Source organism: Cervus elaphus, chromosome 4 (genome assembly GCF_910594005.1).
Source record: "Cervus elaphus chromosome 4, mCerEla1.1, whole genome shotgun sequence".
NCBI lineage: Eukaryota > Metazoa > Chordata > Mammalia > Artiodactyla > Cervidae > Cervus > Cervus elaphus.
The window spans coordinates 4912703-4937137 of record NC_057818.1 but is presented as its reverse complement, the minus strand read 5'-3'; the positions used below and the strand labels follow the sequence as shown (position 1 = coordinate 4937137).

Genomic DNA, 24435 nt, shown 5'->3' with positions numbered 1-24435 from the left:
GTGGGGGTGTGAGCCAGGCGAGCACCCTCGGCACTCGGCGCTCGTGGTGTGACACGCGCAGCTGTGTTCTCAGCGCGGGGTCACTCGCCCTGGCTAAGTGGCTGGGTGCACCTGGATTCACACCTCCCAGGCCTGGCACCAGCCCAGTCCAGGCAAGCAGCCAGGTCAGGCTTCTGGCCTGAGTGACCCGCCCCGGCTCTAGACAAAGCTGTCTCCCACGTGAAGACAAAGCATATTTCTGTGTGGAGATGGTGGGCATCAGGGATGGCAAGAGAACTTGAGTTTGTGACCTGTCCTGGGCCAGGCCTTGATGGTGCTCCCACCTGCCTTACTCCCACCGAGGCCTGAAGCCCCCTCTCCCAAGGAGGGGCAGGGTCTGCAAAAGTCAGAAATGAAAGGAGATGAAGAACAGTGTCAGGAAATCCTGGACATGAGGGATCTTGCTGCAGTTATTAGTGACCTGCAGATTTTTCCACAGACCACTAACAGCTCCACGTGGGAATGGGACAGGGCTGTAATTCTTAGACAAGGCTCCGTAACCGGGGACTATTTCATGTGACTCTTAGATGTCCTTCCTTGTTATTCTGTTTGTAGATGGTGTAATGAGAGTATTTTGTGGCTACCCATAAGATACGAAAATGATCAGGAACACAAAATTTTCTTTTTTTTTAAATGACTTAGTTTTATTTTTCTTCTTCTGTTTTCATTGCTAGTGTTTAAGTAAGGGCAAAATTTTGGTTGTTTCTGTTTAACAAGGGCCCATAATACACTAAGAGGAAATTTACACGAGTGGACTCACAACTAGAAAGATTTGGAAGGCAAAGTTTATTTCAATGTAATGAGTTACAACACTAACATGTTTAACAAAATTGATTTTTTTTTTTTTTTTTTTTTTTTTTACAGTAGATAAAAGTTTTATTAGACTGCAGAATGTTGTTTCATGGAAATTAAGAAAAACATGTTTCACACAAGACATTTTGCCATGAAGTGAAGTGAAGTTGCTCAGTCGTGTCCGACTCTTTGCGACCCCATGGACTGTAGCCTACTAGGCTCCTTGGTCCATGGGATTTTCCAGGCAAGAGTACTGGAGTGGGTTGCCATTTCCTTCTCCAAAAATTGATTTTTGATTTAAGAAAAAAGTAGGTTGTGAAACATTTTACATGGCCCAGCATCACTTTCTTCAGCATTCAGCGTGTGTGGTTTTTGTACTGACAGCCCCTGGGAGTTCTGCAGCCCTTCACCCTCAGAACCGAGTTCTGGGCCTGTATGAGCAGCTCAGAGCGGGCGCGTTCCTCCAAACGCAGCCTTCTCAGGAGGCGATGGTCTCTACCCGCCCTCCATCAGCGCCATAACCCAGATTAACATCCCCCAAAGCAATCTTTCAAGAAACATGTTTCTGTTAAGTTTGGTGTAGAAGAAAAAAAAGTCACCAAAATAGTAAGAGGTTCACTGAACTCAGACTTAGCCCTAAAGCTCAAGCTAAACTCCCCAGGAGGCTCCCTAAGACACAACTTTACTCTTAACACTGAAATGTGCCCCAGGCGGGACCCCACCCAGTTAACAGGTCAAACCCAGCACTTTCCAGCCAGGCCAGCCCATGGCAAGGATACGACTGAAGGAGAAGATTTTGTTCAGGGTCCTGATCCCTTTCTCTCTGAGTACTGACTGATTTATCTGAAATGTCCCTTGATATGAAATTTGCTTGGGTGATCTCATGGTGTCCAGGACAAGCCCAACTCAGGTCCAGGCAAATTACCTCCTAGCAAACACCTGTCTCTCAGCACATTATTCTGGGCACGATGCCCACCAATCTGTTTTTCATCCTTTATCTTTTATTTGCAATTGTGCGTTTCCTTATGTGCTGCGCTGTGCGGTGCTTGGTCGCCCAGCTGTGTCCACTCTTTGCGACCCCATGGACTGTAGGCTGCCAGTCTCCTCTGTCCATGGCAGTTCCCAGGCAAGAATACTGGAGTAGGTAGCCGTTCCCTTCTCCAGGGGATCTTCCCAGCCTAGGGATCGAACCCAGGTCTCCCGCGTTGCAGGCAGATTCTTTACCATCTGAGCCACTGGGGAATTATAACTTTGTTTTTATTCCTCTTGATGTAATAGGCATAAGTTTATGAATTTTGAATTATGGTTGAATCCAACTTCAGGATGTCTGAGAACTGGATCTGGCAGGGACAGGCATGTAGCAAGTGAATAAATAACTGCATTAACCATGGAACCTCAAGACAAACTCTGGAACGTGAGTTTCAGCAGAAAGCCTTCTCTTTTTTTCCCTTGGCCGCACCTTGTGTGTGGCTTTCAGCATCTTAGTTCCCCCACCAGGGAGTGAACCCTAGTCACAGCTATGGGAACACTGAGTCCTGACCACTAGGCTGCCAGGAACTTCTCCAGGCAGCCTTCTCTTTAATGACACTTCTGTACTTCCTCAGTGGAGTGGGAGATGTCGATAATTAAGAAAAGTAAAATTAGAAAAGAGACAGTTTAGAAGACTATATGTATAGACTGTTTTATATCCCTTCCAATTGATAGAATATTTAGGAAACATCAAGTTTCAGAAAGGTTAAGTGGTGTTTTTCTTAGACAAAATAACAGAAGGATAGGGACTCCCCTCGAGGTCCAGCAGTTAAGACTCTGAGCTCCCAATGGAAGGGGCATGAGTTCAGTCCCTGGTTGGGGAACCAAGATCCCACACGCTGCATGTCCAATAAATAAATAAAACAAAACATTAAAAAAAAAATAACAGAAGGATACTTTCTCTCAGTATATATAAGTGTTATATAATAAATATATATACATCTATATTTGGGCTTTCCTGGTAGCTTAGAAAGTAAAGTATCTGCCTGCAATGCGGGAGACCTGGGTTTGATCCCTGGGTTTGGAAGATCCCCTGGAGGAGGATACTGCAACCCACTCCAGTATTCTTGCCTGGAGAATCCCCATAGATAAAGGAGCCTGGTGGGCTACAGTCCACGGGGTCGCAAAGAGTCGGACATGACTGAGTGACTAAGCACAGCACAGCACATCTATATTTATTCATATTCATATATAGTGTGTTATATTCTTAGGAATATTAAGAAAGTGCTACACTTATTTCTCAGTGTGACGTGTGTGCTATAATGGGTGCAAAGTTAGAGATAAGAATATGTGATTTGACATAAAAGTTGGTAGTAAAGAAAATCTTACAGTGTGAATACCAACGATGAAGGTTTTGGGTACTGAGGTCAAGTTTTCTAGGTTTTAGCCTAGAAAGAGTAATATTTACCCAAAAATCTAAATTGTGTCCCAGGTCATTAGCATCCCAGTCATGGCAGCTTAACCAATTTATTCCTGGCAAAATGTTGCTAGTGTTTCATGCATAGGAGTCATTCTGAAAAGGACCCCAGGACTGAATGAGAAGAAACAATATACTTCATATGTGCTCAGTTTCATTGTATTTAATAACACTTCTAATCTTGGGAATTTCACATTTTATTTGAACTTTTAAATTAGAACATTAGAAATAAAATATGGAGAGAGATAAATTAGGAGTTTGGGATTAACATATATACATTCCTATGTATAAAATAAATAACCAACAAGGACCTACTGTATAATACAGGAAACAGTATTTTGCAATAACCTATAAGGGAGAAGGTTTATTTTCCCTTATAGGGAAAAGAATACATATATTTTATGTATATGTACATGCATATACATATATATATGTACAGGGAACAGAGATTCACATATAAAACTGAATCACTGTGCTGCATACCTGAAGCATGACACTGTAAATCAACTAGACTTCAATTTTAAAAGATAATAATATGTTTAAAATATAATTAATATAGTAAAACCTACTTACATTTCTCCTATAGCACTCAGACACCTCAGATTTTAGAGCAGCAGAATTCAGTGGCATGTTGATTTTTATCAAGTCTGGGAGTCAAGGGAAAACAGCATGAAGATCTTGGAAAATCAGAATGATGTTAAAGCATTAGAAGACTAGAAGGGTAGATTTAAATGGTAATACTATTATAATAATTATAATTTTAATGGGTAAATAATTAATGAAAATATTAAACATGAATTATAATTTAGCATTCTAATGGCAAATATATAGCAAACTTCAATTTCATTAACATTATATCATCTGGGCTTATACTATCAAGTTATTAAATAAATATTAATAATGAAATAATTTATCAATGTAATTATGTATTACTATTAAATATTAATAGAAATAATTTTGAACTTAAAATATTTTATTAATACCAGTTATATTAATGATTGCTAAAATATTACATTTGCATGTTCATTTAGGACAATACTTTCCAAATTTATCATTAATACTTACATAGAATGATATACAACATCTGTTGGTCAATAAACAAAGTGATGCTCCTTATATTGATGTCATTTTCCATTTGACTGAACAAAGAAAATGAATAATTTGGAAACGAATGGATGTTTTTGAGTGATGTTTTAATGTCCTTTTATTTTCAACATAATCATATTATTCATTTCATATTTTTGAAATTTTCATATGTGTTCATATCCTCACTTGAAAAACTGAAACTATTCACAAAATTAAATGCATATTTAAATTTTTTTTTCTGGTGAAAGGTACTTTACATAAATATTCAACTTATAGTCAACTAGTCCTCTTTTAATCTAAGCATGTGATCAGTGTTAACAAGTGTTAATACGAATGGCATTAAATTTCACTATATTAACTCCTTAACTTACACTTTCATTTTAAACAATTTTGAGATGTTTCTGGAAAGTTTCCTCTGCATTTGCACTTATCCAGGTGGCAGGATACTTCATAAGCCCCTCCATTATGTTTTTATAAACTATTCTTTTATTATAAATTTTATTAAAAGTATAATTTATTTACCATGAAATGTATCCTTTTAGGGTATGCAATCCAGTGGTTTTCAGCAGAGTCAAAGAGTTGTGCCACCCTCAACCAAAACAAGAGCTAATTTTTTAAAACTTCCATAACCTATAAAAAGAAATCCCCTATCAATTAGCAGTCAGTCCGCATTCTCTCCACTCCCTAGAAACCGCTAACCTACTTTCCGTCTCTATGGATTTGTCCATCCTGGATGTACCATGGAAATGGAATCAGACACACATTGTTGAATTTACAATCAATCAACTTACAGAATACCTTCACAGCAACACTAAGATTAGTTTTTTAACCATGATAACACATAAACAATATCAATGATGGAAAAACTGTTTCTGTAACAGCTAAGGAAAATAGAATACAGAGTAGGGATATCCATATAATATTAAGATAATATCATCAAGCCAAAATAATTAAGAAACAAAAGTATTAAAAACTATACAGAACAAAGCAATTATACCAATGTATACATATTTATGTATTATAAACTAGAAAGCACAGATTTTAAGTCATATATGGAACGACGTTATGACTGATGCAAAATTAGAATCTCGTAGACTCTGTATTTCCTCTTAATCCGATTACTTCAAGTTTCTTCTGAAAAGTGTTCAATATTTATTGAAGGGATTAAGTAGGAGAGTATTTAAGAGATGGGTGGGCTGTTCTGGGTGTTTATAAATCCTGTGTCTTGGGGAACTGCTCAGCTGTCCACTCCTCTCTGCAGAATCTGGATACCTCTTCCCAAGATGGATCAAAACAGCACTCCAAGTGGTCTTTTGCTCTTTTCTTTGGTAATACCACATGCTTTATTTTCCAGAGTTTATAAAAAGTAAAATCACCATTATGATTAGAGGAACAGATTGTTGAAGTAGGTGCTGTTTGCAGTGATAAGTTGTGTCAGGGGATTGATGGGTACTCTGAAGTTAATAGAATGGAATCCCATATTTAAGAGGCAGCACTGAGTCCCATAAGTGGGTTTTCAAAAGTCTTAGAGTTAACATTTTTAATGGAGAAAAATTTATATGGCATACATAATATTTTACATTTAGCTTATATCTAACAATATATTAATGATTATACCTAATGATTTACTATATTAATGATACCTAATGACTTAAAACATTAAACTTTATCACAAAATAAGTTTTGTATATTTTATTTATCCCTTTAATTTTTTCCTTATTTTACTTGTTTCACTTATTTCCATTTATTTTCCTAACTCCTATTTTCTTTGCACATAATTTTGTGGATTTCTAGTAATTTCTTGCTTTGGTAACTCAGATAACAGACTGTGTTTTACTTATTGTATCATATATGTGTGTGTGTGTGTGTGTGTGTGTATTTGACCTATATGTCTCCTTTTTTTTTTTTTTGGCTATGCTGGGCTGTTTGTAGGATCTTAGTTCCCCAACCAGGGATTGAAGTTGAGCCCTTGGCAGTGAGGGGACAGAGTCCTTACACTGGAACAGTAAGGAATTCCCATATCTCCAGTGTAGAATGACTTTAGGTATAGCCTTAAAGTAAAAATATAAAATAATCATTGAATTTACAGACTTTCAATCTGAACTGAACATAAATTACATGCTCACACAGTTTTTAATCTATAAACATACCCTTCATACTTCTCCCCATTTTCTCTTCATCAGACATTCTACAAAAAGAACCCTGGCAAGGCAAGATTATTTATAACCAGAGTCAAAAGCGTCCAAGCATGGTTTGAACGCTTTGTACCCTGAACAAGCAACCAGGAAACAGCTGTCCAAGGAAATTGGCATTCCAGAAGCTAAAGTTTGGGTAAGTATCAGGTATTTCATTATTCTGGTTCAAGGTAAAGAAAACAAGTAGGCTTAGCACTGGCAGGCAATTTACTCTTATATCAGGTATGTTTCCCAGAAGGTTTTTCCTGTTATATATTTAAAGCAAAATAAAAACAAGAGTTCCCTCTTTTACCAATGGAAGAAACCTCTATTACTTCTTTTACCAACTGGTTGGGCGTATTTAGTATTGGAGGAAAGAGTATACTGGAATCTCTCTCCCAATAGAAGATAACTGAATCAGCTTTTTAAATTAATTACTTTGGCTGCCTTGGGTCTTAGCTGCACACCCAGGCTCGCCCGTGCTACACACAGCTTTCTCCAGCTGCAGCGCACAGGCTGAGCTGCCCCGTGGCATGTGGGATCTGAGCCCCCTGACCCGAGACTGAACCTATGTCCCCTGCATTGAAAGGTGGATTCTTAACCACTGGACTACCAGGTTAGTCCCTAAGTCAACTTTTGAGATTTAGAGAATATAGGAAATCAGATCACTATGTTAATGATATGGTATCATTAATGATATGGTATCACTGGAATATAAACTACAGAATAAAGATTAATATGTAATTGTGAGGAAAACTGTGGGATAAACACACATGTAAATTCCCAATTCTCAGGCTAGTTTTTTCCCCCACTAATATCTGAAATGTAACTCACATACAGGAGTGCATGAAATAAAATCCCATACTGTATCATTGTGAATAAACTACTGATGTAAAAATAAAGCTGGATTTCTTCAGTCAGCAAAGAGCTGTAAATAAGACAAGTACACCAACTGAAACAGTACTGAAACCAATAAAGGTCAGTAAAAAAGATGCTTTTAGAGAAGAATGAGCTCAGATTTTTGTATCAAAAACAGTTTCCAATAAATCACTATATGTAAGGGCTATAAGGGCATCAGTCTGAGGGGACATTAGGAAGAAGAAAATTTCCTCTTTTCTCAATGTATTTGTTTTAGGAACAGGAAACAGTTTCCCCAAATCCCAGTAATAAAGTGCCCTTTGGGGGAATATCTGAAGCTTCCTTGGTGGCTCAGACAGTAGAGAATCTGCCGTCAATGCAGGAGACCCACGTTTGATTCCTGGATCGGGAAGGTCCCCTGGAGAAGGACATAGCTACCCACTCCAGTATTCTTGCCTAGAGAATTCCACAGAGAGGAGCCCGGTAGGCTACGGTCTGTGGAATCGCAGATTGGACACAACTGAGAGACTTTCACTTTCAAGAGTATCTAGTGACTGGCTGCATGAGAGGTACTAGGCCCGTTTGAACTGAGGTAGAGAATGGCAAGTCCAGGAAGCAATGTAGGATGAGCTTGTTTCAGCCATTGTGTTCAGTAACTTGCTCATTCGTTTCCAATTTCCACTTGGGCTTAAGACTTACTAGAAAATATTTTGATTAATTAAAGAACAGATATAACCTTTTAGAAAAATGTCTGGGATATGAGCGGTTCATCAAATATTGGTTATCATTTACACCCTACTCTTACCATGAATTATCAAATTATCAAAATAAAACACTCAGAAATTATTAGAACATACATTGCAATGCTGACTCCAGTAACGAGGAAACAAAATACAACTGGTTATATTAGTGATAATTTTTTTTTTTATTAGTGATAATTTTAAAGCAAGATATCTATTGCCCACAACGGGATGAAGGAAGTAAGAGGCAGTGTGGATGAGTTGGCCCTGCTCATGACTGTCGCTAATTCTACCGTCTTACATAAAGAAATGCTTTTCTAAGATATATTCCATACATATGTATTATCAAATGGCATTTCTAATGAAGAGTTGATGCGACACGAGGGAGAGAGAGATTGATTTCCTTTGAGAGAACTAACGGTGTTTCTTAAACCAGGGAAATTTACTTTGGATACCCTGAGGATGACCATACAAGAAATGCTAATTTGAGAGCAGATTGTGTACTGTCCTGAATTTTATGCTAATAATAGCATCATTCCCAGGATAATGCACTTTCTCTTAGGGATATTATCCCAAGAGCAGCTGATCAACTAGTTTTGTTTAACTGCAATGATATCTGGAATAACATAGACTGCATTACATGACTTTCATGTCTTCCTTTCCCACTCAGATTTGGTTCAAAACCACACAGCAACACAGAGACTATTAGGGTTCAGCTCCTCCTTAGGAGAAGACCAAACTCATGAATAGAACCAGCCTTGGCCTTATACTCAAGGTAAGAACCCACCAGGCCAAATGCAGTTCATCAGTGGGTCCCATTGAGAAGAGGAATCAATCCTGCATGTTGTACCCAAATTCACCACAGAGAATCCTTAGTTTTGGAGCCAATTACAGCTTGTTCTTTGTAACCTAGGGTCAACAATAGGTGGCTGGGACATACAGGTTCTGAGCAAGCAAGGCTTTGGACTTTTTGGTCCTTCTGCTCTAAGCAGGGCGACATCCTCCTCTTCTGTCATCTCAGGGGGATTCAGAGGGAGTAAGAGGTTAGCACTATCTTCTCAAGTTTGAGTTTCCAGCTTGAATGCAAAAATGTCCTAAAACCCTCCCTTTTGTCCCTGCGTTCTCTTTTAGAATACTTACCAAAAGAAGTCACACAAGACCAGCCAGCCATCCCAAGATCTTAATCAGACATTCCAGTTCAAGCTTTCTAGAGGAACCAATTCCTTGATATTGCCACCAGGAAAACTCTAGCCAAACAGGCATTCGGAATTGAGAATTCAAGTAAGTTTGATGTCTATGGCAGCAAATATCCCTTCTGTTAAATGATACTACCCCCTGAGTGGTTGCTGGAAAACCGTGACTAACCTAGATTATCACAGTAATCAAGGACAAAGACATGGGATAGTAAACATCTGGCACTGCAAGTCACACTCCTGAAAAAGGAAGAATTTTCTAATCAAATTGTCAGCGATGCATCTGTTCAGAACTACCAGCAGCAGAACTGTAGGGAAATGTGAAAGTCAAGGTCAATTTTGAGAACACTCTGTTAGGTTCTCTAGAGCTGGGCACTGTTGTCATTTTGGGCCAGATATTTCTTTCTCGGGAGGGGCGATCAGTCCTGGGGTAATGTTTTTCAGCATTCCTGGCCTCTACCAACTAGCATCCTGCACACTTCTCCTTCCCCATTCTTAACACTCTCCCAAAAATCTACAGGCACAGGCAAATTGGGGAACAAAATCACCCTCATGAGTACCTTCTTCTACCTAAATTACAGGGAAAGCAGTTCATATATGTTCAATGTTCATGACAAGGAAGCATGTTCTTAGGTCTATCAGCAGAATGACTCTCAAAAACACTTATGTTTATTAACCCTTACTCAGATTTATACACATTTACAAGATCTGTATTCCTGTGCACACACTGATAAAGAGGAAAAAAATGTCAGCCTGGTCAAGAGACCTTGCTCCCTGGTCCACTGCTGAAATCGGAGGGTGGCTCCTAAAGCATATGCCTTTTCAGCCGAGTTTCAATTCATCTAAGGTTGACTGTTGAAAGTGCTATGACCTAAATCTATGTTTGCAAGTGTGTATATGTATACACATACATACATATACATATATACACATACATATATACATATACATATACACACATGCACACATACTAAACACATGAACCAGGGTAATTAGTTTCATACATATACCTCCTGAGATTTGCACCTACATAACAGGCCCGTATTTCTTGCCTTATGATGTCCATGTCTCTGTTTTTCTCACGGAGATGTGGTTTCAGGACCCAAGATCTCTGTACCCTGGGCAGAGAAGTGAGCCTGTGAATTCCTTGCTAGATGGCCCAAATGGGAGACCCGGTCCAACAGTTCAGCAGTATGAAATTGGGCTGTGAACTCTCCCAGGCCAATCTCATCATCTTCCTTCCTCCAGTTCTTTCAGCGGGAACCAATCATTTCTACCTGTTCTCCCTTCCTATGTATCCTGTCCCTAGTGTGATCCAAGGACAAAGCGTCATGACGCAGCCTGTGAAGCTGTGCAGGGAGAACGAACTCTCCACGCTAACATCTGGGAATGATGGGCCTGTACCGCTGACTGTGGGAGGAGACCCAGATACTCAGGATCCTTTCTGGTCCCAATAACAAGAACACCAGGACCACCCAGAACAGACAGACGTGGGAATGCTACAGTTGGGAGACTATTCTCAGCCTCAACCTGAGCACAAAAGAAAAATGCCACAGGCTCCGGGCCAGGAGGACCTCTCTCGTCCTGCCGTGGGGGGATGAGTGCCGCCGGGCTGACTGCAGAGTGGGGCCCTCAAAGGGGCCATGGGGACGGACTGCTGCCACAGCACAGGCGAGCTAGAGCGTCTCACATCCTCACGCAGTCTCACCAGCAACGCAGAGAAACCGCAAGACTTTAGGTCAACTCCTGCCACCCACAGGTTGTCAGTAAAAGGTACAGATTTTTTTTGAATCCTCATTCACAGGAAGAGAACCCTCCAGGACTCCAGCTGTGCCTCAGGGAGTAAGATTTTCAGGCTCTTCTGAAGACACTGCAAAGCTCACCAGGGCCTGAGCTTCTGGAGGAAGAAGATGGCATTCTGAATCTGATCCAGGCCTCCCTTCTTTTGATGCAGATCAGAAGAATTTAAGGAACAATTGCGGAAGCCATCCCGCCAGGGGCGAGATTAGGGCTGAGGACAGGAGGAGCCAACTGGAAACCCAAATGGAGGTTGTCCGTGGGCAGTGGTTCTCTTCGGTACTCTACTAAGGATTCCTTCCAAGCTCCACTCTGCCTCTGGAAGCACCTCAGGACACATCTGCTGAATTCTTGTGGCAAAAAAAGCATTTTAAGTGTGACCTCTGTGATGACCATGTCCTCCACCACCTGGAAAATCCACAAAGGGGAGCCTAACTCAGGCGAGAAGAGGTTTCTGAGGGACATCAGAACTGCTTTCCTTCCTGGCAATATGGGAGGGCAAACTTGAAATTTGTTATGTAAAAAATGGATGGATGCTGTACTTCCTGATGGAGTTCATAAAACTGATCTTTTTCCCAAAGCTCCAAGGGTTTAAATTAGGAACCAGACACTACCTCAGTATCCATCATTAAGGGAACGATTAAATGGATTAGGACAAATCCTTCAATACTGAGTAACCTTTACTTAGCAGTGTATTTTTAAACTATTTAAAACATACAAGAAATTGTAATAGCAACACCATATCGTCACCAAACATAGTCTAATGATGCTAATATTTCCATTTTTTAGGGTTTCTAATGTATTTGCATATATGATTATATATGTCCATAAAATTTTTCCTCAGATAAACATTGTATGTTTATCAAAACTTGGGATAACCATTTTCACTCTCCATCTTCTCCCTTCTTTTGAAAAGGTAATTTCTAAAAATAGATTTTGGTTTATGTGGGTCTACCTTGGTAATAAAATGGCTTTAAAAAGCATTACTTCCTAAAAAAAAAAAATTACTTCTTTGTTCATCAATTTGTTTTCTGTTTTGTCATATTTGCTTTACTTTCCATATGAAGGTGTTGAAAGATCAATACACATACGTCTGGTTTTACAGATACTAGTTTTGCACAAATACAGTTGTGAGGTGGACATCCTTCTGGTATCTGGGTGTGTTACAGGCAAGAGTTCTCTAGGTGTTCATACTGAAGCACAAGTGCCAGAATATTCCAGCACCAAGATTTACGGCCAAATTACACTCAGCACAAGGAATTTTTCCTAATATGAGCGGTATCTTCATTAACCACTTACATAATTAAAACTCACATGCATATATACAGGTATTTGTGGCACAAATCTACCCAAAAAATGATATATTTGACAGTAGATGCCATGCCAGTTTGATTTTTAGATTGTTCCCCCAGATGACTCTCATGCAACCAGAGCTGAGGGCTCCTAGTATCTTTCCTGTACTTCAACCTATGTAGGCAGTTCTTCAACTTATGAAAACAAGTCTGATGACTTGAGAAGGGAAAACTCTACATCTGTATCTATAATCCTCTTCATTTATATGCACGTCTGTATCTCCATGTTTATATGTATTGCTCTATGTAAATATACATGTTTATTGTTCACCTACACAGCCTCTAGGGCTCCCCTCTATACTCTTCTCTGTTCATATCTCTGTATCTACCCATCTATAGCCTCTGGAAGGACACAGGATGACTTTCTCTAGAGAGAGAAAAAAGTAAATTTTCACCTCTGAAGCAAGCAGTGAGGTTAAGTCTCTAGAGAAAAATGCAGGGAACAGTGTCTGACCAAGGGAGTCAGGTTGACTAGTTCAAAATCTCGAGTCTGATGTGCTTTTCATGAACTGGGTGACCAGACATCCTATCTGATTGAGGTGATCCATGGGTGTGGATGGGGCTCAACCAGTGGAGGGCTTAAAAGTTGTCATGGGCGAGGCCGCCACAGCCTGAAAACAAGGTCGAGAACGTGGAGGCTGCAGGGTTTTGGACCTTGCAGGTGGCAACTCCAGTGGACCTTGCTTGGTGCCCAGGACTAGAGCATCGGATTGTCCCATCCCAGCAGTGCCTTCAATAAAAGGCGTCTGCCCTCCTCCTAGAGGTCCCTGGGGTGCCAAGGCGCTGGGCCCTTAGTTCTCAGACCCCTCTAGGCTGAAAACCTTTGGACTGAGGGGCTTCTGAGAAAGGCTGCCCCCAATAAGAGAGACACCTAGGGGGAACCCTCCCTCTTTGGCTATTGGCAGCTGCAGCAGCCACCTTTCTACCACAAGGGGAGTGACTGACAGGACAAGCTAAGGATGGCAGGGCAGAAAACTACAACCTTAAAGCCCCCTAACTCAAGACTTGTTACATACACAAAATATAAATTCTCTTACTTGTTGAAGTTCTTTAGAGTTAGGTTTTCTGTTACATGTAATAAACACCTGCCTTTTGATAAGCCAGATGGGGTTATGATTCAGCAAACAGCATTAGTCCAAAAGCAAGCGAGGATGAGAACAATGCAAAGAGCAGCATAAACTTTCAAAGCTGCAACCACTTAAATGGAATAGGGAACAGACAAAAACAATACCAGGAATGTTCACTGCTGCAGAGAAAGAGAAGACAGAATGTTTCTGCCACTAAGGAAGTTGTGGAGGTTATTTAAGGCTGGAATAAGTAATCTCAAAAGCTGGAATAAGAGAAAGCCAGGGGGGAATAATGAGAAAGGCCCAGAACTCAAGAGCTTAAAGGATTTAAGAAATAATGTCTCCCAGAATACAAGCAGAAAGCAAACTCATGAAGTCGAGGAAAGAAAATCCAAAGAACAAGATTATCTAGAAGCTTAAGGCAGAAGTATCTCAGTATTAAGACTTAAACAGTTGGTCTTTGGAACAGATTCAGCTATAGTTCAATGCCATTAACTATTAAAATCCAACTCATTTTCCTTGCTTAGTTTTGGGCTCCCAAAAATACTTCTGATAATTTGTTTCCCCACATATATACCAGCCCAAGAGATGAAATGATCTGAGAAATTACAAAACCAGATATTTGAAAATTACTGGTTTATAATGAACACTAGAAGTTGGCATATGTTTTGGCTTAAACATGTCTTCTGGTAGTATGGGTATAATAAATCAGACCCTTTGGCACATGACAGACAAAACTAGAATCTCTAGCTCTATAAAGCCAATAGGCTGTGGTAACTTTCCTGAGGTACAGACATGGTAGATGACATGTCCACTTCATATCTAAAGCAATGATTTTCAACCACCCTAGTGTCACATCATAAAAGAAAAACACATTTCAAACAAATATCCACCACCAACCCCTCCTAAGCCCCATTTAAGAATCACTACCGTAGCGTCTTCCTGGTGACCCAATGGTTAAGACCCCATGTTTCCACTGTAGGGGGCTCGGGTTTGATCCCTAGTAGGGAAACTAAGACTAAGATCCTGCATGCCACAAAATGTGGCCAAAAAAAAAAATCACTGAGCAAAAAAATAGTGAGCAAATGAGTGGTTTTTAATATTTATTTATGCACTTATTTGGGCTTCCCTTGTGGCTCAGCTGGTAAAGAATCGCCTACAATGCGAGCGACCTGGGTTCAATCCCTGGGTTGGGAAGATCCCCTGAAGAAAGGAAAGGCTACCCACTCCAGTATTCTGGCCGAAGAATTCCATGGATAGTCCGTGGGGTCGCAAAGAATCAGACACAACTGAGCAACTTTCACTTCACATGCACTTGTTTATTTGGCCATACCCACGTCTCAGTTGCAGCATGTGGGATCTTTGATCTTTGTTGTAATGTGAAACCTTTTAACTTTTTCAGGGGTTTTGTCAATTAGATCTTTTAGCTATGGCATGCACACTCTTAGTTGCAGCACGCGGGATCTCTGACCTTTGTTGTAACATGTGAAATCTTCTAGCTTTTTCAGGGGTTTTGTCATTTAGTTTAGCTATGGCATGCACACTCTTAGTTGCAGCACTCACTGACAGTGCAGAGCCCTGGCCACTGGACCACCAGGGAAATCCCTGCACTTAGGCTGTACCATTCCAACAAGCTGAGGAGGAGGAAAAGGTTAAATGCTTTGATTTAGGCTGGGTTCTCCCAGAAGCAGACTCTTTTTCCAGAAGAAAAGAGTGCGAGTGCTACTGAGGGTTCCGGATGCACTAGCAGACAAATGGGGATGTAAAGTAAGAGCAGAAGGCCTATGAAGGTGCAGTCATCCCACTGTAAGCAACTATGCTTTCTTCTACTTGCAGCCTCCGAAAGAAGGCATGGAAACCATCATCCCATTCAAGGAGTAACTCAAATATTCAGTTGTCATCTCTCTGGTCAGCAAGGAAGCTGAGTATGCATTCTCTGATTCCCATTCACCATTGGGCGAAAGCTGCTCTCAGGGGCATTAACTCCACAGCACGTCAAGCAAAGAGAGCCTCCGACAGGTGTGGCAGTTAGACTCCTGCTGCTGGCATGTGCTGCACTGGTGAGTGCTCAGGCGTCTGGACAGGTTCTGACATCTTCTGTTATACACTGGATAGTTCCTTATTGACTTCACTCCCGTTTGGCTCTCTGCAGTTCACCTGGTTTTGCCATCTTTCACAGTCCTTGACACAGATCTTCTCTTTGCTCCATTCAGAAGAAATAGCATCTTTCTAACGGCCTATCAGTTCTAAATGGAACCTCTTATTGGTTCTAATTACTAACAGCAAAAAATGTTAGTTCCTTTATAGCTTTTATACCTAAAAGGTTTTATGAATACAACCAAAGAAAACACTTTGTGGAGACTCAAATACAAAGTTCCATTTATTTTCAACAATGAAATCAACACAACAAAGAGGAATTAATCCTCTAATTTTTAAATCTAACACAATTCTTAGCACAAAACTATCCTCAATAAATAAAAACACATTACTAGTAAACAAGTTAAGACTTTTCTTGAGACTATCTTGTAGTGTGTGTCTGAAACAAAACTAGACAATAGGTAAAGAAACACATGCTAGAGACTTCACTGACACACACTCGAAGGAAAGAATAGCCAAGGAACAGGGTTCCCAAATATTAAGCTGGCAAAAGAAACATGGGGTTTTCAAAGCAGCCCAGAAATCAGAGCTCACTGAGGGTTACAAGAGTTTGGGACAGTCCATGTTCAAGGTCTTGTAATTAAATTTTTCCATATTTCTAGATTCTTGATTTGGAATCTCTCACAATCTAGAGGAGCTTCTGCCAAAAGATAGGAGGCTCTTTATTCATGCTTTCACAAGACCCATCCAACTTGCCTTCTTTGACTTCATGACTAGCTCTTATCACCAATATAGCAGGGATTCCACTCCAGAAAACGATCACTACAATGTACACCAATCTCATTGTTCTCGATTTTCCTTTCATAAACACACTGATACTGCCCGGAACAGCTCAAAACATGTCCCATTTATTTCATCCTCCTACACAACTCTGCATGGTGTGCTGCAGTCCATGGGGTTGCAAGGAGTCAGACATGACTGAGTGACTGAACTGAACACAACTCTGCTTGGGTACAAAATCTAGGACTCACAGGGCAACAAAATTGGTCAAAAGATTAGTGTCGGTTCCAACTGAAAAATTTCTGAAGTTCAATGGTCACACAAAAAAATGTTAACGTCTTATCTGCCCAACTTTTTTCCCATCATATTGCCAATTATTTCTTTCGGAATTCAATCCTCCGAGCTACATTCTGAGCACCAAATTTTTTGACCAATGCATCTCGAGTAGCCTCATCATCTTTTTGCAAATCTAAGTCATCCTGTCGGGACCAAATGGGATACCCATCAGCCCTCTGACCAGACTCTAAAAAGGAGGAAGTAGCCTCCAGCTCACCACTATTTTTTAGGAAGGCCTGTGTAACTGTTGACAGATCCAAGTTAAACTTTTCCATCAACTGCCGAATGATCTTAATGGCAGCTCCCACCTCTGGTGCAGAAACTTTTTCTTCTTCTTCTTCTTCTTCCTCATCAGGCTGTGTTTCTGAGTCTTCCTCAGGCGTGGGTGGATCATCATCACACATTGTTATGTGTATTTCAAAATCAGGACTCTCGTCCACCTAGACAAAGTGAAGAATGGAACCAGTTCGTAATAACGAAGTCACAGACACTTACTCTTAAAATATCTGGTCTCTCCCAACTACCACCTCCTTTCCCTTTCATTCCACTGGACTTCCTTCAGTTCCTCTAATGTGCTATGTTCCTTCTTACATTTAGTCATGCTAGATGTGTGTATATATATACACACACATGCATATATAGGCCATAGAGTAAGCAGGAGTGTGAGTATAGGGTATATAAGTGTCTATATGTACATGTGTATACATATAAATATGTGTATGTGTAATTATGGTATTCCAAAGAACATTAGAAGCTACACCGAATGTGAAAAATGTATGCATATATAGGCACATATATATGAGTATACATGTATGCATTAGATTATTTGTTAAAAATTTGACTTCCCTCTCAGGTTGTAAGCTCCATAAGGGCAGGAATTGCATTTTGCTTATCACTACATCCTCAGTGCTTACCAATGCCTTCTTATAATAAGCACTCAAAAAACACTGCTGCATTAATATATTGGGGCCTCCACATGCCACTACATTTAGACACATTACAAAGAATGTTAGTGAGAAAAGATCTATGTAGGCCATGTTTGAGAGTTGTCAAAGTACCTGAAAGCTTGTGAAAAATGAACCAATTTTAAACTAATTTTAAACTATTTCGTGATTTAGACTAAGACCTAACCATTTTTCTTGGTGTTAGTAAGAAAAGTCAATTAAGATTCTTTTTCTTAGAGAAATATGCACATATAATTTGGATTTTTTAAAAATTATTTTATGGTTGCCTTCCTCTATTACTATGATTAAACATGGGATTCCAACAAAGTATAAGAAATTAACTGAGTATGGAGAGCTAAAAAAGCTCTAAGTATACAAAGAGCTAAAATTGTTTAATAAAAAAATTAACCTCCTTAAAAAATTACTTTTATCTGAGAAGCACAAAGTATTTTAAAAAGGTAAATCCACAGTCTTAACTTAGAAAACCTTATAGATCAAAGTACTCAAAGTGAGATGCTTTGTACTGCTGAAAAATCTTTCTCCCTCTACCCCTCCTTCAAGTGTCCTACCAAACTCTGGGAGAGCTACGTACCTGGAACTTGGGTCAGTCCCACTTTCCATTTTCCTCCTCCATCTTGAACTCTCTTACCTCTCTGGGCCTCAGGTGTACAAAAAGGACAGATGGGATGACCACTTTTAAAGGAGGAGAACGGACGTAGGGAAAAAATGATTTATATCTAGTTAACATACCACATGGAAAAGGCAATGGCACCCCACTCCAGTGCTCTTGCCTGGAAAATCCCATGGACGGAGGAGCCTGGTAAGCTGCAGTCCATGGGGTCGCTAAGAGTCAGACACGACTGAGCGACTTCACTTTCACTTTTCACTTTCATGCACTGGAGAAGGAAATGGCAACCCACTGCAGTGTTCTTGCCTGGAGAATCCCAGGGATGGGGGAGCCTGGTGGGCTGCCGTCTATGGGTCGCACAGAGTCGGACACGACTGAAGTTGACTTAGCAGCAGCAGCAACATACCACAATCTCCTCAAACTCTCGGGTGGCTTCTACAAGCATCTTTTTGACTGCTGCTTCATTCTCCTTGATCTCTTCTTTTTCAAATTCTTCTTCAGGCAAGTCTGGAGTTCTCTTATTCTGTGGTTCTGTCAAAGAAAATAGCACTAGATTAGAATTAGCTCTGGGCCACAAATTAGGCTGCACTTTTTACCTAACGGTTTTTGATCAGAGGGTAAGAAAAACATAAGACACGCATGTTCAATAATTTCTAATTTTTCAGCTTCCTACTGAAAAGTTGTATAATAAAAATAATGATAATATTCCTAAGTTCTCATGTATAAAATAAAAATACTCTTCAAGCTTAATTGATTTTTTTGTTTTGTATTTATATAGATTTTGCAAAAAAAAAAAAAAACTGTGCCATAAACTGTGTTTTCTGGGAATCAGATTCTGAGATGGAGATTAACGTGTAACATGTTGATCAGCGAGTGCTTAGCGGGCAGAGAAAGAAGTTGAGCTGTGAAAGAGCTCCAACAAGGCCTCAACCAAAACCATGGAGAAGTATGGAGCTAGGAAGGCCCTTCAGAGTTGACCATATTGGGGAAAGGGAGCCAAAATCACCACATAGATTAGTCACTGGATGCTAACATAAAATAACAGAACCTTGCCCAGTTGAAGATGGATCTGAGGGGTCTACCACAATCCACTACATACCATCTACAGAAAGGAGAGCCTCATAAAGCTAAACACCTTCCTATTCTCCTTTTACTCTGTTCTCTGAGGATTTAACTCTGCTGTTTTCCACTTAATAAAAACTGACTGTGAAGGGGCAACACGAGGGAGTTTTGCAATGAAGCTGTTCTGTATAATGATTATGATGATGGTTACACAAATCTATACATGTATTAAAACACCTAACTGGAAAACTTGTATGGCAATTCCTCAAAATATTAAACCATATGATCCAGCTATTCCACTTTTGAAAATATAAAATAAATAAACTAATTAATTAAATGAAAGCATGGTCTTAAACAAGTATTAGTACACCCATACCATAGCAGCATTATTCACAACAGCCAAGATGTGGAAGCAACTTAAGTGTCTATCAATGGATGAATGGATATACAAAAAGTGGTCGTAAAGTGGAATATTATCCAACCCTAAAAAGAACAAAATTCTCACACATGCTACAACATGGATAAGCTTTGAAAATAAGTCTTTCATTTATATTAAATGAAATAAGCCAGACACAAAAGGACAAATATATTATGACTGCACTTACCTGAGGTAGCTAGAGAGATCAAATTTATGAAGACAGAAAGCAGAATGGTGACTGCCAGGGGGAGGCAGGAATGGGGGGGCTGGTGTTTAATGGGTACGAATTTCAGTTTTGGAAGATGAAAACATTCTGAGATGGATGGTGGTGACGACCGCATCAAAACATACTTAGTGCTACTGAACGGAGCACTTAAAAACTGCTAAAACGGTAAGTTTTATCTAATGTATATTTTACCACCATAAAAAAAATTAAATACCTAACTGTACATCAAAATAAGCCAATTTTATTTTACATAAATTTTTTAAAAGAAGCCTTATATTTTAGAGATACATGCTGAAATAATTTACAGATAAATATGATATTGCTTTGCTCTGATTTACTATTCTAAAAAACACAACCACACACACTATTTCAGTTTCCATGGGTCAGAAGCCCAGGTATGGCTTGTACTGGTCCACTGATCAGGGTCTAATTTACTTTTATTTAATAATATTTCTGCACGTATTAGCCATTTATTTATTCCCTCCTCTGAAAACTCCATTTCCTTTGCTCATTTTTCTACTAGTTTCTCTTTTACTTACTAACTTCAGCAAGCCCTTTGAACACTAAGGAAACTTGCTCTGTTGCAATGTATTGGGTATACTTTTCCAATCTGCCCTCTGACTTGATCATGAAAAGCTTTAAATTTTAAGTAATAAAATATATAAGTTTTTTCCTTAGTCTTCCTGGCTTCAGAAATAACAACACACAGCCATTGAAAAGGCTATTCATCCACATCCTCTCCTGGTCCTTTTCGGATCTTAATTTTTATATTTAAATATCTGAACATGAAAACACTGCAAAGGGTGAGTACAGCTTAATTTCATCCCAAGTTCCAACTGGTCTACCAGTCATCTCCACATCACTGATTTATATATAAAAATTATATTTATAAGATATATATGATCTCCTTTACCCATACACATAGCCCTTTCCTCTCTCCAAGAATTCTCCCTCCTTACTCTATCCCAGTCACACTGATTTCTGTTGCTCCAAGAACACAACAGCCATACTCCACCTCAGGACTTGCACTTAATACCCCCAAAACCTGGAACATTCTTCCTCAAATAACCACCAGTTTAGTTCTTTCACTTCTTTTGATCTCTGCTCAAGTATGAGCTTATGATAGTGAACTTCCCCTCTTACCCTGTAGAAAACAACCTCTTCTCCAGCCCTTAGCCTTTTTATTTTTTTCTATAGCAGCTGGAGTTGGTGACAGACAGGGAAGCCTGGCATGTTGCAGTCCATGCACTGAGCGACTCAACTGAACTGATAGCACTCACCACTGCCCAGCTAGCATTTTAAGCTCCATGACTGCAAGGAGTTTTATATACTGCTACCACCCAGCAGGTAAGAGTCTGGCACTCAAATATCTGTTGGATGAATCTCAAGTGTCTCTTTCAGTTCAGTTCAGTAGCTCAGTCGTGTCCGATGAATCGCATGATTCGCATGAACTGCGACCCCATGGACCGCAGCACGCCAGGCCTCCCTGTCCATCACCAATGCCTGGAGTTTACTCAAACTCATGCCCATCGAGTCGGTGATGCCATCCAGCCATCTCATCCTCTGTCATCCCCTTCTCCTCCTGCCCCCAATCCCTCCCAGCATCAGGGTCTTTTCCAATGAGTCAGCTCTTTGCATAAGGTGGCCAAAGTATTGGAGTTTCAGCTTCAGCATCCGTCCTTCCAATGAACACCCAGGACTGATCTCTTTTAGGATGGACTGGTTGGATCTCCTTGCAGTCCAAGGGACTCTCAAGAGTCTTCTCCAACACCACAGTTCAAAAGCATCAATTTTTCGGCGCTCAGCTTTCTTCACAGTCCAACTCTCACATCTATACACGACCACTGGAAAAACCATAGCCTTGACTAGATGGACCTTTGTTGGCAAAGAAGTCTCTGCTTTTTAATATGCTATCTAGGTTGGTCATAACTTTCCTTCCAAGCAGTACGTGTCTTTTAATTTCATGGCTGCAGTCACCATCTGCAATGATTTTGGAGCCCAAAAAAATAAGTCTGACACTGTTTCCCCATCTATTTCCCATGAAGTGATGGCACCAGATGCCATGATCTTAGTTTTCTGAATGTTGAGCTTTAAGCCAACTTTTTCACTCTCCTCTTTCACTTTCATCAAGAGGCTTTTTAGTTCCTCTTCACTTTCTGTCATAAGGGTGGTGTCATCTGCATATCCTAGGTTAATGATATTTCTCCCGGCAATCTTGATTCCAGCTTGTGCTTCTTCCAGCCCAGCGTTTCTCATGATGGACTCTGCATATAAATTAAATAAGCAGGGTGACAATATACAGCCTTGACATACTCCTTTTCCTATGTGGAACCAGTCTGTTGTTCCATGTCCAGTTCTAACTGTTGCTTCCTGACCTGCATATAGGTTTCTCAAGAGGCAGGTCAGGTGGTCTGGTATTCCCAGCTCTTTCAGAATTTTCCACAGTTTATTGTGATCTACACAGTCAAAGGCTTTGCCATAGTCAATAAAGCAGAAATAGATGTTTTTCTGGAACTCTCTTGCTTTTCCAATGATCCAGCAGATGTTGGCAATTTGATCTCTGGTTCCTCTGCCTTTTCTAAAACCAGCTTGAACATCTGGAAGTTCACGGTTCACCTATTGCTGAAGCCTGACTTGGAGAATTTTGAGCATTACTTTACTAGCATGTGAGATGAGTGCAACTGTGCGGTAGTTTGAGCATTCTTTGGCATTGCCTTTCTTTGGGATTGGAATGAAAACTGACCTTTTCCAGTCCTGTGGTTGAGAATGAATCTCAAGTGTCTCTTTTCCAAAAACAAAACTCCTACTAAGCATACTGAACAGGAGAAAATAGATTTTACCTCCCTAGATTTCAACTGTTATGCAGAATAGTCACACAAGGAAGGAGACGTTAAGGGGAAGAAGCATGACTAAACGAAAGTGTCCGACAGCTTAAGCTCAATACCGATTAAGTCACAAGAGAAGCATCTCAACAGCTAAGCCCTGTGTCGTAACCACGTCGGAAAACCAATATTCAGTTCAACTGGGTTAGAAACTCACCTTACCCGAGCGAAACTAGGACGCGGCTTCCAATAGACGAGAAATTTCTTCTGTGAATATGCATTCATTTAAGCCAAGATATGAAAATAAACTGCACTTAGCACGGCTTTAAAAATGGCTTATACTGAATCTACCTAAAGCCATGAGAAACATTGTTTAAAACGAGTCTGTGAAATATTTCTGAAAAGATACCCAAGATACAGGTTGTCTCTGGGCGGGGGCGGGGGCGGGGCGGGGGGGTGGGGACTGGATAGCTGGTGGGAAAAGAAAGGAGACGGGGGAGAATCTTCCACAGACTCTTTCTGCCTCTTTTGAATCTCGGGCCATGTCAATACCCCAGTTATGAAAAAAGGATGTTAAAGAGAGATTACAAAATGATGCAAACTTTACCCAGACGTTTAAAGAGAGATTACAAAATGATGCAAACTTTACAGGACGGCAAAAGGGGTTAGGGAGAGGGGCTTGGCGACGCCCCTAAGACGCCCACAAGGACTCCCCGCAGAAGGGGAGCCGCCCCCGCCCCCAGCGCACACCAATGACACCCGCGCGTCGGCAACCGCAGACCTCACCCCCGCTATCAGCGGCCTCCGGGTCTTGCTCAGCCTTCCTCTTGAGTTTCTGCGAGGAGGGGCTCACGGGGGCCTCCCCCAGCAGGTACTTGTGCTCCTGGCCCCGCAGGCGCTTCAGGTAGCGGTCCTTCATGGACTGCCAGGAGTGCTGGGTGAGCGAGCTCTTCTCCATCGCTTTCCACAAGGCGTTACCGGTGACGGAGCTGGCCGAGCGGGCGTGTTCCTTCACGTAGGTCAAGATGGCCACGTCGTCCGCGTCCGTGAAGACCATCCGCCCCGCCTGCGACGGCGGCTCAGGCTCCGCCACGGCGCCCCCGGCCTGGACCCCGGGCTTCGTCTCTGGGGCCTGGTCGGCCGCCGGAGCCGGGCCCAGACGGTAGGCCTCCAGCTCGAGCTTCTCGTTGCGCTCCACGCAGTCCAGAATGTACTGCGTGGAGATGAAGTCGCCCGAGGCCTCGGCCGCCGCCTCCCCGGGCTGGGCCAACAGCACGGCCCCGGGCTCCTGAACGCGACACAGAGTGCCGCCGCCGTGGAGGATGAGCGTCGAGAGCCGGCGCTTTGCCGGGCTGGGACGCACGTAGAAGGACATGGAGCTGCCATCCTCCCTCACGAACAGAGTCGAGGAATGAGTGGGTCCATTGGGGTCTTTGCCCAAATCCATCGCCTCCGCCATAGCTCTCCCCGGGCACCGGAAAAACCAGCCCCCTCGCGAACGGCAGACGAACAGGGAGCTGCAGGGATTCAGATAAAGCTCCAGGAAATGCCGGCCCGAGGCCCGTGTTGCGCCTGCGC

General features: G+C 41.1%; 1 protein-coding gene and 1 long non-coding RNA gene across 2 annotated transcripts; both read right to left on the bottom strand.

Annotated features, from left to right (window-relative positions):
* Positions 1–1118: 1118 nt before the first annotated feature.
* LOC122691525 lies at positions 1119–7857 on the bottom strand. The gene is made up of 3 exons (XR_006340429.1): positions 4343–7857; positions 3851–3954; positions 1119–2171 (listed from the first exon to the last, which is right to left on the bottom strand). It is a non-coding gene; the product is annotated as an uncharacterized LOC122691525 (long non-coding RNA).
* An 8054-nt stretch (positions 7858–15911) lies between these two features.
* On the bottom strand, positions 15912–24428 carry LOC122691522 (TERF2 interacting protein). Its single transcript, XM_043898094.1, has 3 exons — positions 23644–24428; positions 18736–18860; positions 15912–17197 (listed from the first exon to the last, which is right to left on the bottom strand). Exons 1-3 carry the CDS (start codon positions 24314–24316, stop codon positions 16796–16798), a joined length of 1200 nt encoding a protein of 399 aa, XP_043754029.1. The 5' UTR covers positions 24317–24428; the 3' UTR covers positions 15912–16795.
* Positions 24429–24435: the final 7 nt, after the last annotated feature.

Bases quoted from the DNA above. Each gene is read 5' to 3' on its own strand.
- LOC122691522 (XM_043898094.1), bottom strand. From the start codon at position 24,316: ATGGCGGAGGCGATGGATTTGGGCAAAGACCCCAATGGACCCACTCAT. The intron at 18,861-23,643 runs GTGAGGTCTGCG...TTTCTTTGACAG, and splicing joins GGAGGCCGCTGATAGCGGGG to AACCACAGAATAAGAGAACT. The intron at 17,198-18,735 runs GTATGTTGCTGC...CACTTTGTCTAG, and splicing joins GAGAGTTTGAGGAGATTGTG to GTGGACGAGAGTCCTGATTT.